At 36.4% G+C, this 15,636-nt stretch overlaps 1 protein-coding gene across 5 annotated transcripts in view; it reads right to left on the reverse strand.

The window, feature by feature from the left end:
* PTPN4 (protein tyrosine phosphatase non-receptor type 4) overlaps positions 1-15,636 on the reverse strand; it is a 110,648-nt gene that overhangs the window by 33,893 nt on the left and 61,119 nt on the right. For all 5 annotated transcript variants that reach the window (XR_011000741.1, XM_068195434.1, XM_068195438.1 and 2 more), the window contains 3 exons: positions 14,049-14,112; positions 7,748-7,920; positions 4,027-4,095 (listed from right to left, as the gene is read on the reverse strand). Coding sequence is in view for 4 of the 5 variants with exons in the window: in XM_068195434.1 (XP_068051535.1) it covers positions 4,027-4,095; positions 7,748-7,920; positions 14,049-14,112 (306 nt within the window). In the remaining variant the exon portion in view is untranslated. The remainder of the gene's footprint in view (positions 1-4,026; positions 4,096-7,747; positions 7,921-14,048; positions 14,113-15,636) is intronic.

Raw genomic sequence — 15,636 nt, forward strand, 5'->3', positions numbered from 1 at the left:
AACTCCAAAATGAGGAAAGCATCACCCTCTTCCCAAAGAAAACATCCAATGTCAAGAAAACACTCACCTTTAATTGTGGATAGGGTCTGATCGTTCAGAAGATCAGCTTACCACCATGATAAACAGCCGCAGTGTTTATCACCAAAGCTTCGTCTCAATTATTTTATTAACAGCTCTAACCTCAGAGTCCCCACCCACTCGTGTTTGTTGCCCCAATTTCCTGTCTTTGCAGAAATTTCAAAGAAAAAATTACCACACTGCAGAACTGAACTTCTTAGTGCTGTGCTAATTTGAGTTCTCCTGTCAACACTTTTAAATCCAACAATAAGGTTTTATATTTTAATTAACATTTAAGGTTTGTTGTTAAATATACCTACAAATTTGTCCTTTATCTCTGACTTCTAACAATATGAAAATAATTTTCTCATGCCAGAGTGCAAATGAGGAGATGGGAGGAGAACTAAGATGCATAAAACTTTGAAATTTTGGAATTTTAAATTTCACCTCTGTCTCTCAGCCTGGATGCTTCTATTGCACCCAGCACAGGGCACTGATAGCTAACAGAATAAGCCATTTTCAGATTTCATTTTGGTGTACCTGCAGAAACATTCCTAAAAGTTGGAAGCAGTCTCATCTATTTGAGTAGCAAGAAAAACTGAAAACTTTACCTGCCCCCAAGTCTTATGAGCCTCAATGTTACAGCAAATACAAAAAATAAAACCAAACACCCAAAACTGAGTAGCAGGGATGAAATTATATAATGCAACTAAAAAAACCCATGTCATTATATTAGCTCAGCTACAGTACAGAACAGCCTTAAAGACAGAATTTGTTTGGCATCCACAGCTGAAGGGCTAAAATCTTGCAGAAGCTGGGAAAGAACAAAGGTGGTGTTTGGGAATACAGGTGGGAATTTAAAAAATAATTTATGTTCCAAAAAGAAACATAACCTGAAGATACAGCCTTGCTTTGTATTGTGACAAGGAGTACAGGGAACACATTTCTCAGCAAAACTGACAAATACCGCTGCAGACCAAGAGACTATATAGAAATCTGCAAGGGACATCACACAAATGACATATGCAATTTAAAGCATCTGAGAAATTATTTAATAGATCTGAATAAGTGCATAATTGAAGCAAGATTGAATTTTTGGAAACAGAGACTCCAATTTATGATAGGGAGTTTGCAGATACAAATGACTGACACCCTCTCACTCAAACTCCCTGCTCTCAGCCCCCCATGCACACCAGAACTGAGCAGCCCTAGATTATTTTGCAAGCACTCTGAGAGAAAGCAATGCCCTTTAAGAATTCTCCCAATTCACTACTTGATTGAACATTTTTACTCTTATTATCTACTTTTATTAAGTTTCTGTGAATGCTTATGGGGTTTTGTGGATTGTGAATATCCTGCAATAAATTAGGCCAAGAGAACAGCTGTAAAGAAAATGATAAAAAACCCTAAAACCAACAAAAATTCAAAACCAAACAAACAAGCTACCCACAAAAAAACTAAACAACTGCAGCAACAGTGCTCAGAATGCTGAACTTAGTGCTGCATGAAGATTAAGAAAACAGCACCTACATAATGTATGTGCTTTATTACAGAATATATCCTTCACAGTAATAATTCCATGTTTAAAGGTTAAATGTAAATGTTTCTACGATTTGGAAAAAAAATCCTTCAGCTAATTTTAAAGTAAAATCCTGAGAACAAACAGCTAAGCCTTGTTCCTGTAGGTTAAAATTGCTTGTTTTATTTAAATGGCTGTTAAAAAAATTATTTCCCTGTCTCATGCCATGGTTCACTCAGCATGTAAAGGCCAGAGCAGCTAGTCATTACTTGCGGCAATCAACATTTCCCAGCTTAGAACAAACAGATCACTCAAGTAACATCTCAGTGTAACTCCCTATGTTCATTTTCTTACCATGAAATGATTCAAAGATTTGCTTAGACAGCATTAGTTCAAATAAGGCAGTTTCTAATTAGATATTGTTAAGAAATCCAAGTGTAAATCTGGATAACTCCATTAAAAAAACACCGAAAACATTTCTTTGACTGATTTTGAAAAAATCTTCTTATGTAATAATAATAAAAGCAACTGCAATTGTTTCAACTTATAGGCCCACCTAATTCTCAAGAAAGACCTTGAAAAGCAACCAAAAGACCCCCACTGCCTGAGAGCTTAAAAAGCTGTTCAACCCCACCACGACTTTGTCTGATAAAGACACACCACAGAAGAGAAAGGCAGGTTCCAGGAATAAAACCCACACTATAGCTGGAAAATCTTAGAAAACAAAATTTATCCTCTGTATGACTACAAAAGGGTTGGCATCTACTCAGCATATCAACCTGAAATGCAAATGTTTAGAAGACAAAGAACTAATGTTCTTAAATTAAGTTTCTTGAACAATACTGTGTTCTAGAAATGTCTTCTCCTTCAAGCTTTTTCCACTCTTGAAAATATTAAAGGTCTTTAAAATTGAAAATAAATTAATTGCACACCGTCATGAGGAAGACAGAAGAAGAAGCAGCTGATTTGTTAAAAGCCTTTTGAGATGTTTTTGTTACAATACACCACTATTTCATTTCACTGATATAAACATACATGCCTCAGACATCAGTCATCAACACTTCTTAGAAACGCAAAATATGTGGATAAATGCTCTATTTCTTAATAAAAAAGCAACAGTGGAAAAAAAAATTCCTGAGGATGGAAGAGCCAAGCATTTTATTAACTAAAAAGCGCCAAGATTTATGAAAATAAGAGCAGTTCCAGCCATGGCTTTTGATTTTATCAACTTCATTGATTTTATCTAACTATATATTATAAACTACAAGAGACCCCCAGCAGCACTTGCTGGGTTTTGCTACAAAGGGAAGAGTGCCATCTACTACATAAGAGTTTCTGAAATGATAAAAATACTCCTCAAAACAAACTATCAGCTCTCCTCCACCCTCCTGACTTGTGGGGAATTGCCAAGTTCAGAGTGCAACAAGAAAAACAGTTTTTAACTGATTCACAACTGTCATTTAGTGAAGTAAAGCTCACCTGTCACAGAGCTGCATCTCCTCAGTACTAAAAAAAGTTGCTCCAAGTACAAATCTAAATTCACTCACATTCCCAAAGTAAATTAAATGGAGTAAAAAATAATTTTACGCAGAACAAAATGGTTTTGTAAAATCTACTTGTTGAAGCAGCATGTTATAGCATTTCTGCCCCCCTAACCTAGTATGGAGCTATCTATCTATGGTAGGCTGAGCTAAAACCCAAATTAGAGTCTAATGCACAGGGGGAAAGAAGGGGTGGAAACAGGGAAGGAAATCAAGGCAGAATTCACCAATGCTCTTCAAAACAGTGTCTGCAGGCACTTAGAAAGTTTGCTGGATTTACTACTAGAAGTCTGCAAGGAAAAATTTAAATCCAGAGTTCCTTAAGGGGCAAAAAGACATCTCTGATCTCTGTAGAAGTAGAAGCAGAAAAAAAAGGACAGAGCTGCCCCTTCCCTGCAAGGATTCTATTCATGATCAGAACAAATTTCTAGTGGATGCAGCAGCTGTTTTACTTTGAAAAACAGCATCATAATTTCTGAAGAAATATCTAAATTTATGTCTTGAATCTTTTATTGTAATCACTAAACTCCTCAGGAGCCTGGAATAAAATTAAGTAATATATTCCTGATTAGCCAACTACTCTGTGACCAAATACCTTCAGAAGCAGCTCACTTTTCATAGTAAAATGCCTCACAGAGACACAGTGATAAAGCTGTTCTAACAAGTAAGACTCACTGAACTTATTTCTAAAGGAAATACACATGTATAGTTGCAAGATATTATCACAGACAGGAATACCCATTACCTCAGTATTTTAATGGAGTATTTTAACAGCAGGAGGCCATTCTTTGTGATAAAAACAGCACAAAGAGAGCTAATACATGTAACAACAAACTATGTAGACTGAAGGCTATCCTGAATTTTTAAAATATATAAATGGGCAAATATTAAGGAATGTAAACTACTTACCTCGCAAATACCCTGTCTTTATTTGCTCTTTCTTTACCATACTGCACAGATTGGACCTCTGTTCTCCCACTGGAAAGCAAAACAAAATCAAACTGCTAAATCCAACATGATTAAATAACAATTTCTTGTTTAAAATTGAACCATCTCAACAAAATGCCTGAATTCTGTTTTCAGTCATGCTCAAGCAGCTGCCGCCCTAGCTTCAGTACAGCATAACCTTAGAAAGCATTTGGTAGAAATGTAGGTCTTCTTTCCAAATAATTTTAGATGTTACAAAAGCTTTCCCTTCTGTTTGCTTTTTTATCCAAAGCAATAAGAAATCTCTGCTTGGATCTTTGGGTAACACTTAACACTTAATAATAGTTCTTGTTATAGCCACTGTTATAAACTTACAGCATCCCTTCCATGCTCCTCCTAAACTATTCCCTGAATTGCTAGTAACTTAGTTGCTACTTAGTTTAGCAAAGTAACACAAAAAATTACATGACAAGTACATCAGGATTATATTCTTCTATGCAACTTGTCAAAACTAAGTTTAGATTTTGAAACTTGCTGACTTTTCATATAAGACCAGATGTCTTGTGTCAAATCAAAGATTCTTTATAATATTTCATAATTTTTCTTCTAGAAAAAAATACTATTTTTGAGTATTATTAGCACTTAAGAATTGGTGACAAGATACCAGCAACACTGGCTTTTGTAGCCACTTCTCCATTAATAACTTTAGAACAAACACAGAGTCTCCTACAGGGATACTTACACTGTGAAACCAAAGAATCAGCTATTTACACCTTCATATTACAGAACTACTGGGTGTGTGAAGACCTGAGAAACAAGTCAGCTGGAATCTCATGAAATTCAGTGAAGGAAAATGCAAAGACCTGCAGCTGAGGAGGAATAACCCCATGCACAGGCTGAGTGTCAACTGGCTAGAGAGCAGGTTTGCCCAGCACAGGTGAGAGCACATCTGGAACTTGGTGGAGTTCCAGAGCTCCACAAGTCAAGCAAAGGGCCGCAAAGACAACTGAGGGTCTGCAGCATCTGATGCATGGGGAAAGGCTGAGAGAGCTGAGACTGTTCGGTCTCAGGGAGAGAAGGCTCAGGAGGATCAAATGCCAGAAAGGGAAAGTAAAAAATACAGCCAGACACTTTTTAAGGGAGTCCAGAGACAGGACAAGAGGCAATCAGCACAAACAGAAATATCAGGGCAGGCAGCAATGACAGGGCTACAAAACAAGAGCCTCATCACCACCAAGAGAAAAGAAAGTTCTCACTTTAAGGTAGTTTAACAGTGAACCAGGTTTCTCAGAGATGGTGCAGTTTTCCTCCTTGGAGACATTCAAAACCTGGCTGGATACGCTCCTAGGCACCATGCTACAGTGGACCCTGTTAGAACAGGGCATTGGACTCAACGGTGTCCAGAGCTGCCCTCCAACCTCTGCCATGCTGCCAACCCAGGAAATTTCTCTTTCCAAACCTGCAGCCAGCTAAATTGCTGGGGTCACACATTTTAAATTCCAACAAGAAGTAAGTTGGCTGTATTTGCCTCTATTCCTTTCCAATAACTCTATAATTGTATTTGTTCTTCTATAACTGCTATTAATAACTGATTTAAGGTTGTCAGAGAATTGATGCTCCTGCTCTTTTCTCTCTCTTTTCGGGCACTGAACTTGATCTACTATTCTATTGCCTACTCACCCCTCTCTGTGAAATACCACCAACACCTTCTACTGTTGTTTTCAGATTTTACTACAAAACATGGTATCACTTCAGTGGTAACTTCCCTCTGTTGTGAAGAAGGAACCTACTTACATGCTAATGCACAGCAAAACTCTTCACATTTTTTCATGAGTATTTGGTGAGGAATACTGTAAGAACCACTTAGAAAAATCCAATGACAGTGTACAGAAGTCACCTTTGCTCACTAACAGTCTTCTAGATCCCTCTTGGTAGATTTATTTAAAAAAAACAACCTAAATATTCTTTAATATTTGATGCATAGAAGTATTTTAGACCAATGGAAACAGGTTATGTAACAATTCAATAGTTCAACAATTTAATGTCCCCAATTTCTTTCAGAAGAGAAGATAATTCTGTCTAGACCTGTCAGTTTTGTATTTTACTGACTCCTTTTGATCATACAAATGTTGGCTAGAAGTCTCTAGTCCAATCTCCTGCTAGCACTAGGTCACTTCTGAACATGGCTTTGTCTAGCTGACTTTTGAAAGCCTCCACTAACAGAGATCCCCCAGCCAGTCCAGGTGACTTGTTCTGGCAACACAGTTCTAAAAAAACCAAACATTTTGCCTCATGTCCACCCAGAATCTTCATAGTGAAATCTCACCTGCCTGTTACCAGCACCTTTGGGTCCATCAGTAGGAACATTACTCTTGAATTAGCTTTAGGATTGCTGCTGAATTCCCCCTTAGCTTCCTCTTCACCAGATTAAACAAGCCTAGTGCCCTCAACCTCTCTTTGTGGACCATGTTATTCCTGTTATTCTGCCTCTCAACAAGCTCTCAAACTACTTGCAGAAATTCCAGCCTTTTGGCTGTTCCAGCAACATTAATGACCTTCTTAGTTTTTATGCAGTTTCCCTTTTCATCTCATGTTAACTTAAGTTGAATGTCATCATCAAAGAGCTATTCTGTAATAGTAACCACAATGATTCAGATTCAAAATCCTTACAGAAATGGAAAAGCTCCCTGAAATTCTCTACAGCAACATTGAGTCAAGTCTCAAACACTGTTCAGGATCATAGAATTATTCTGTTTCTCAAATGGGTACTGTGAATGCTGGTCAAAAACAGATGCTATAAACAGTTAGCCACTGAATTACTTTCCTCTTTATACATTTATGCAATTCACAAGTGTGACAGAAATAGCCTGTTTTCTAGCTTTTCATCACGTCCCTTTGTACGTCACAGACACTACTGCCATTCTAGATGGATGATTAGTACTAGCTCTGTTATTCTCTGTTTCAGGCACGATTTAAACAACTGACATTCTGCATTACTTGCAGAAACAGTTAATTCAGTCACTGAACAGAATTTTTTTTTTAATAAAATGTACAAACCAGCAAAACTCAAAACCACCCACTCCAGCATTACAGGGATTATAGATATTGCACATTCATTCTGTGCACTTCCAAGCTTTTTGCCTATTAAGTTCATCCTTAAAGGTTATGGATTTAATTTCCTCTTCATTTTCCAAAGTTCTGGGTTTGAAACACAACATATATGTCCTTTGTTTTCACCTAATTCCTATTTGTATATGTGTAGGTAAGTGGGCTTTACTTGTACAAGCTTCTTCCCAGTGAATTGTATTTGGTATTAATTTAGGTCTGTTTTGTTGCTGTTGCTGCATGCAGTATCTGAGACTCAACTGTTTTCAAAAAGACCAGGTCAAAGACTTTGAAGTTTTGAGACAAAACTTTTAAGATAAACATAACCCAGCAGGAGAACAGGCCAAGAAATCCAGCTTGGGAGACAATCTCACAGCACTAGTGTAATAATGACCACTAATAATATAATAATTGTATTTTCAAGCTATCTTAAAAAACTAGTGACACTTGAAACTTAGGCCAACAGGGAAGGGGAACAGTTGCAGGATTCAAAACCTACTTGAATTACGTTTTAATGTAGATTCTAGATAACTCCCTGTGCTTATTGATGAGCTCACTACTCATATTTTTTTCCCATATATTTCAAATCAGCACTTACCAGTACCGGAACTTGGAACCCAAAGTGAAATAATGTGCAAAAAAGTTCTTCTGAGGCGGGAGTGGTCTGTCCAAACGGAAGAACGTGTGATACTCAACACAAGCTTTCCACAAATTCTTACATGCTCGGTAATTCACCATATTGAATCCCAGTAATGTTTCTCTAGATTCATGCTAAAAAATAAGAAAAATGTATTTCACATAAGAATAATTCAAAGTACTTTTTGAAACTAAGATAAATATTGTTGGCTTTGAGGTATTTTTTTAAATAATGCTTTTTGAAGTGGTACTCTTAATTTTCTATTAACTTTATGTACAACAAACCCTTTTGAAATACCTTTAAAATTTCTTTAAAATATTTTTTTTGTTTCCCTGAGTTTTTTTTATATTAAAAACAGCCTGCACAAAGGTTAACAATCGGTTTAGTTATATAGAAACAAGTCTAAAAGGTATGACCCAAACTACATGAAAAGAATGCCATGATTTGGGAGCTCAAAGACAATATGCCTCTCTATTCAAAACTACAGTTAAGATGAGTAATTGTCACGAACATGTGGCAGTTGGAGATTGGGAACAGGTATGGATCTCAAGAGCAACTGACAGTTCCTACTTCTAAATGATTCATTAGATTCCTGGGAAATGCAAGAAGCAAAATGGCAAAGCAAGCTAAGCTACTCTGCCTATTGAGAGAACTTGATAACAACCTCTGTAGGTCCATTTTTCTTTCTCTTCACAGTACAAAATTCTCCCCAACATTCTGCACACCTTAACTGATTTAACTTGGTAGTAAAGTCCTTTTCCAAGTTAAGCTTTTGCTGGTCTGCTCATCTTCAGATCTGCTGAGAAACCAAGGCACAGAGACCTGCAATTCTTCCCCCAGTGTTTTATTTGGGAACAAGAAAAACACTATTTTCAGCCACAGGCCAAATTTAGGACAAAATAAAATGGATTTTAAATTAACAGCAAATTCTAAGTATTTATTGATGAAATTTAAGAAATTATATTCAAGAAATTCAATCTTGATTTTTTAATTCAATTACAAAGATTACTTGTATCTGTTTTTAATTTCCATGTATTGCCAACTGTTCCCCATATTTTTTAGACATATGAACAGAACGATTTAAAAATTAGAAATCAGAAACAAGAGAACAGAAATTAAGCCCATTACCTATGTAGTTATAAAAGGCCTTATCAACAATATAAAAGTCAAACAATATAAACAAGGTAAATTACTATTCTTCAAGACAGCAAGTATGTATAATTATGGACTGCCTTCCTCTGGATCCAGTAAAGGATGAAACAGCTAAGATTTTAGATTCTAACAACAAGTAATCATGATGTAGCAAATGTTCATGTTCTGTCAACCTTTTAAACAGTCGGAAAAGAAAATTTGACAAGTTACATGGGCTGGTGATCATGCATTTTAATGTCATTCAAAGTTTTATAATTATGGGTTGGGGAAAAAAATAACCTGCTGTTTCCCCTAGTTTGTATTCCAGAAAACGAGCTGATCTGAATCTCATTCCACCATCTGATCACTAGATCAGACATGAAGCATGAAGGAGGAGCTGGTATGGCAGGATGAGAAGGAGCTGCAGCAAGAGCAACTTAATTGTAATGCGAGACAGCACTTTCACAGGAACTTGGTGTGCTAGAGCTTTAAAGTTACCTTAACAATAGTTCTATTCATAGCTTTTAAAGCCTTCATTGCAGAACTGATCCTCAAACCCTACCCTTCATCTCAATTACAGCTAGGAAACATTGTTTAAGGTAAAGAATAATATGTGCCATTGGCTCTTAAGTGCACTCCTCCCTCCCCTATTCACCCTTGAAGGTTCTATAATATTCCAATGTAACTTGGGCACTTGAAATTCGTCTTTAGCTGATGGTTCTGGGGTGCAAGATCTGGTTCTACTGCTGCATTTAGAGTAAGGCAGCCCCTGTATTCCTTGGAAACAGCAGACTTGAATCACTGTGGGCTCAGCACAGGGCTCCAAGCTGACATATCCATGGCACTTCAGCTGAAAGCACATAAAGTAACAGGGCAGTTACACTGCAGCCCTGCAGCCCACAGAATGCTTTTACAACACTAGGATCCAGCAAGATGCAGAATGCTCTACGGTCTGATAATGACATGCAGGCATTTCAGGGGGTTATGTCTGTTGAGATCAGTGCTAGACAGTGTCCGAGAGTCACAGCAGGATTCTGCTCCAGAATTATTATCTTACTAATTGTGTCTGTGGCTTTTATTAAAGAGAGGAAAACAGTCTGCTTGCCATGGAGAGGAAGAGTGAAGCAGCTGGGATGCAATACTGGTAATGAAAATCTGGGCCCCAGGACAAAGCTACAGTAAGGCGAAGAGAGGTAGGATACAGTGAAGTCCAAGTCATCTTTGCGATTCCTAATATTAAAAATGCAAACCCAACAAAAAAGCAGACTGGATATTGGTGCTCCTCTCACACAGAACAGCTCAGTACTCGAATAAGCACCTCGAGTGGGGCTTTTCATTCAAACCCACCTTTGCTTGCCTTGAAACAGTGACTCCAGAGCACTGCTCCAATCTCTTGGTGCTCAGGAAAGAAACTGGGTTGAAAAACTTACTCTCTAATGAGACCCTTTTACTTTAGCTAAACAAGGAAAAGTCCCAGAAAAAAAAAAGCAGAAATTCCCTACCCCATCTCAGAGAGACAAAAAAACTTGCGCTTTATAATGACAGATGCTCCCCACACTCAGCATCTTCCAGAAAGAGTGGGCAAAAGTTCTGTGAAAGCGTAAATGCAGTAAATATACTTCTGCCAGCAGTATTTGCTCTTCATTTAAAAAAGGCAATACACGAACTTTGATAGGATTAGGCAGCAATCAAGTAGGCATCTAATGAATGCCAGTGCTACTTAAGATCAAGAATGTATTTGGGCAGATAAGCCCATGCACCACTTTGTGATTTCAGACCAAGTTCTTTCTAAAATTCAGTCAAAAAAAATCAGACAAAATTAAAAGCACAAACTTCAGATACATAACCTGTCATAAAAAAAAAAAAAAAAAAAAAAAAAAAAAGAAAATAAACTATCTTGGCAACTCACTGAAACCAGGTTTCAGTTGTGGCCAGAAACCTATCATATTCTTTCGTTCCAGACTCAAGTAATTTTTCAATGGACATCTGCCTTCTAAAAGAGCAAAAGAAAATGTTGAACAGCTTCTTTGGCTGTCAAGGAATCAAGATCACAAAAACATGCTGCATGGCATTAAGAGCTTGATGCTGGCTATTGATATTACTACAGCCAAGGGTGCAACTAAATAGAACCAGAGAAGTTTAGGGAAACATCTAGAAAAACAAAACTAGTGCATTATTCCTAAGCAGCTTCAAAGCATGCAAGGGAAGCAGCATACAGAGCAGGCAGAACAAAGTAAAATACGAGGGAAAAAGCTACTGAAGTAATGGCTCAGGGGACTTCTAATGCTGGATGAAGAAGTCCTTCATATAACATACTTTTCCCCCATGAAATCATAAAAAAACAATGGGAAAAAAAACCTGCTCCAGTGGATATATGCTCCAGCCATATGATTGTCAGAATACTCCACCAGCTTCCACTCAAGATTGTATTATACTACCACAGGAAAATGAATGTGACATTCAACTGCTTCATCTCACTTCATTTATTTAAACACAGATATAATCTAATAAAAGTAGGCAAATAATTCTTTACTTATGTTGATGCCTTTAAGCTATGCCAAGTCAGCAAATAAATTTAATAGGCGATTACGAGATAAGGCACTTGCACTTTTGAGGACAGTTGCAATTAAAAGCTCTCAACACTAATTAGCAGTATTTGAAAAATATCTTTTTAGAATTATGTAAAAGTGTATGTATCCCAGTTGGGAAAAAATAAAACCAGTGGAAAATTCCTTTCCCAAGTCCACTAACTTAATATTCTACAGGATCTCAGCTTTGCATTCAAATAAATGCAGTTTCTCAGGCGTACAATTTGTTATATATTTACACACCAGTTTGAAACACATCATCAGCATACCATGAATGTATTTCCCCTGCCATATCGTAAATAGGTGATTTAAAATATGCACTCAAAGCACTAGACCAGAGATATTTTACATACCAAATGTGCAATCACTGAGTCACTTCACCTAGTATCTGCTGCCTAAAGAGAGTAATTTAGGCTCCCTTTATTGTTAATGGGAGCAAAAACAAAAGCAAAAGGAAGAATATACCACCAGAGAGCAAGTTAATCCATCCTAAAACATACTTCCTGTTCAGGCAAGATGTTTCAGCCTTTGTATGTGATTATTACAGAAGAAATGTAATGATGAGCTTTGGTGAGCCAAGTATCACGATTCAGAAAATATATTCTTTTAACCTAACTGAAGTTGAATATAGGTGAGATGAATCTTATCCTGTGATCCTAGACAGGGAAAGTAACTCTGAAAATAATAATTTTAATATCAGCAGTGATTAAAAAATTAGTTTAAGTATGACTTCTTTGGAAGCCAAATTTGAACTTTGATCTTAAGATATTCATGACTTGGAATAAATGAAAATTAAGTTCTTGCCACTAGTTTTCATCTGATACACAGAGTTTAAAGAAAAAACACTACAAGCCTTTTTAATTTGTTGGCTTGGATAAGATGTCTCAGAAGAGAAATTACATTAATTTTACAAACTACATTCTCATGCAAGTAACAATACGTAGAGTGTTAGAAAGCAACAGAGAAATAAGATGAGAAAGCTGTCTTAGTAGTACCTTCTATTATAAGCAGATTTCTTTTCTGCAGAAAATAGAGGAAATACTTAATTACACAGTATCCAATCCTATTTTATATCTAGGTATCTTAATCTTCAAGGTCCTCAACTCTGCTACCACAGCATTCTCTTCAAGTTCTAATTTAGGAAACAACTAATTCCATCATTTCTGAATTCCAAAAAAAACCCAAATTCTCATCTCACATGCAAATACAACTTTCCTGCAACTTTAATGGAAGTTACACACACTAGTATCATGAAAAAAATTGACCTCAGCCTGACTTTGAGAAGAAGACTGTAGCTCCAGCAAGGTTTTACAAAAATGCTGTCACCCCAATAAAACATTCTCCCTCCCCCTTTTTTGTATCACCACTTTTCTGGTCATGCTGCATGATGTCTGCTCACATTGGCAGACCTGCTCACTTCATGTTTGCTTTTAAGATACACCTGTTGTATACCTGTATGACTCCTGTTTTCAGCACTAGTACCAGCCACCAGACATTGGCCTGACCTGACAGAACAGGTGTTTCTCTTTAACCACATTGTCCCGAAACCTGGAACAGCCTTGCAGTACTCCAGATACATTTCTGCCTAGAGTCATCTTTTATATCTAGTCTGTAACGCTTCATTTCAGGTCTTCAATCAAAGATTCCTAGAACATTAAGGGTTGGAAGACACCTTAAAGATCATCTAATCCTAACCCACCTGCCATAGGCAGAGACACCTCCCACCAGACCAGGTCGTTCAACCTGGCCTTCAACACTGCCAGGGCTGGGGCATCCACAACCTGTTCCAGTGTCTCACCATCCTCACAGTAAATCCATTCATATGTAAGAATTCTTCACTAATCTGACTGGTTAATCATGTGGTCATGTTTTTAATAAATTCCTCCATCTTTCCCCAGTGCTATGTCTGTAATGGAAGCTCATCTCCCAGGGGCACAGAACAATCCATTTCTTGCTGAATTAAATGCTCAGTGATCCTGTGGTGCTTCATGGGGTAGCAAACACACACGTCAAGCCGTGAAACATGCAGCTCCAAGTAGGCATAAAAATACACCATATGTAATTTAGAACTACAAAGGAATTCTTATCTCTTCTGTTTAAATATAAGTAATAAAGTCATCATGTATTACCAAATCTGAATAATACAAATCAACATATCTATCAAACCTTAATTTACAAGCATATATACAACAGAAGCAGCATTAAGCACTACCTTTAGTTTGAGTCTGGTTTTTCATGAAATTTAAATTTAATATTGATTTACTTTCAACCTTTTCCACATTTATCTTATATAAACAAATTATATTTCCTGCATACAAATGTAAAACTAAAAGTATCTAAAATATAAGGCAAATCAAGTGAAAAAGAAAACTTATAAAGCATTGTAATGGTCTATTTGAAACATGAAACAGCCAGAATTTTGGTGATACTGGACTTTTAGTTGCAGACAAAACCAAGAATCAACATAGTATCAGTCAGTATAATGCAGACATGCAGTAGAAGAAATTTCACTGCTTTCAGATAAAATTTAAGACAGTACTCACCAGTTCTTTCCGAAGTTGAACAAAAAACTGCTTGCACTTGAAAGAAATTTTTACAATCTTCAACCTAAATGAAAAACAAAACCACAATATTAAAACATTTCATATACTGCATCATGGTTAAAGGCTTAAGTACACCTACTGAAAATATACTTTATAGAGAGAACATATTTCCTTTCCATGGACAAAAAATAAGATACCAAAGACTATATAAAATAGTTTGTGTAGTTTGAAATTTATGAGCTGTGTGTTTACGTTATCCATCAAATTCACTTGTTTACATCCCAAACCCAAGGCAGTTGCTAATTTTGATATCTTTTCCCCATTCCAAAGCCCAAAGAGCTTTTCTATCCTCAAGTCATTCCAGGCAGATATTGTCTTTTCTGAGGCTGCTTTCATTATCCCTTAAAATATGAAAAAATCCATTGAACTTCACCTGATCCCTGAAAGACATTCTTCCTCTATGTTCTTACATGTCTTTAAATATAACCAGAACTTGTTTTAGTAAAATAGTTAAGATAAGATGTAAGCACAGAGATAGGACTCACAACCTTAAAAAAAAAATCACACTATTAGGAGGAAAAAAACATTTACACTATCACATGACAGGGAAAAATCTGCCTACAGACATGTTCACCTTTCAGGGTACCTATAAATATATGAAATACTGACACTAATTCCAGACTGTTTTGGGTGGTCACTCTAAAAGCAGTTATACAAAATGGGAAAAGGCAGGCTGTATTTTCTTCACAATCTAATGATACACTTCTTCAAAGAACTATAGTACTAGGATAATCCAAATATTTTATTAAATATACAAGAGTATCACTTTGGTCAAGAAAAAAAGTGAGGTTCAAACTGTAAAAAGAAAAACATAGTAACTTTTGTTACTTGAAAAATGAACAACTGATAAAATACTGCAAACTGACTGGAATTATTACTTGCATATTTATCACTTGCTGACTAAAAAACCCTTTAGACCAGGAAGGATGAGGAGCAAAACATTAACAGACACCTAAGTTGGATATCTAAATATAGAAATTATCTTCTTAACTAAATCAAATAAAGACATTTTTCTCCAGGGGATTATTCAGAGCAGGAACCTAAGTGGGATGTCCTAATTTGTTGGGAGAGTCTTTATCTGCAGTAACATAAAGACACTTTGTGAACATTAGTGTTTAAATTATGGTTATTTGCATCTTTTCCCATTTCTTTTTTCTTTCTCAGTCTTGCCATTATTTTAACAGTTAATTAAAAAAAAAAAAAAGCAGCAGCAATAACTGTCCTATTTGTTTATTGAGTTGTTTTTTTTTTTTTTTTAATTCTTAACAAATTCTTGCCATCAGAGTTTGTTTCTCAAGGATTTGAGACTTAAAGGTGAGTTACATCTTATCTACTGAAATCAAATTATTCCCCTGGCAATGCATCAATCTTCTTAAAACCTCCTGGGACAAAAAAAATGCTTAAGGATAATTTAGGATGAGTCTTATATTTGCTGGACAGGACATACACTAGTGATTACTAACAGTATGACTGTGGGAAAAACAGAAAAAAAAATAGGCTGCAGCTAATTAACAAGTATGTTATTACT

This window comes from Anomalospiza imberbis, chromosome 7 (genome assembly GCF_031753505.1).
Source record: "Anomalospiza imberbis isolate Cuckoo-Finch-1a 21T00152 chromosome 7, ASM3175350v1, whole genome shotgun sequence".
NCBI lineage: Eukaryota > Metazoa > Chordata > Aves > Passeriformes > Viduidae > Anomalospiza > Anomalospiza imberbis.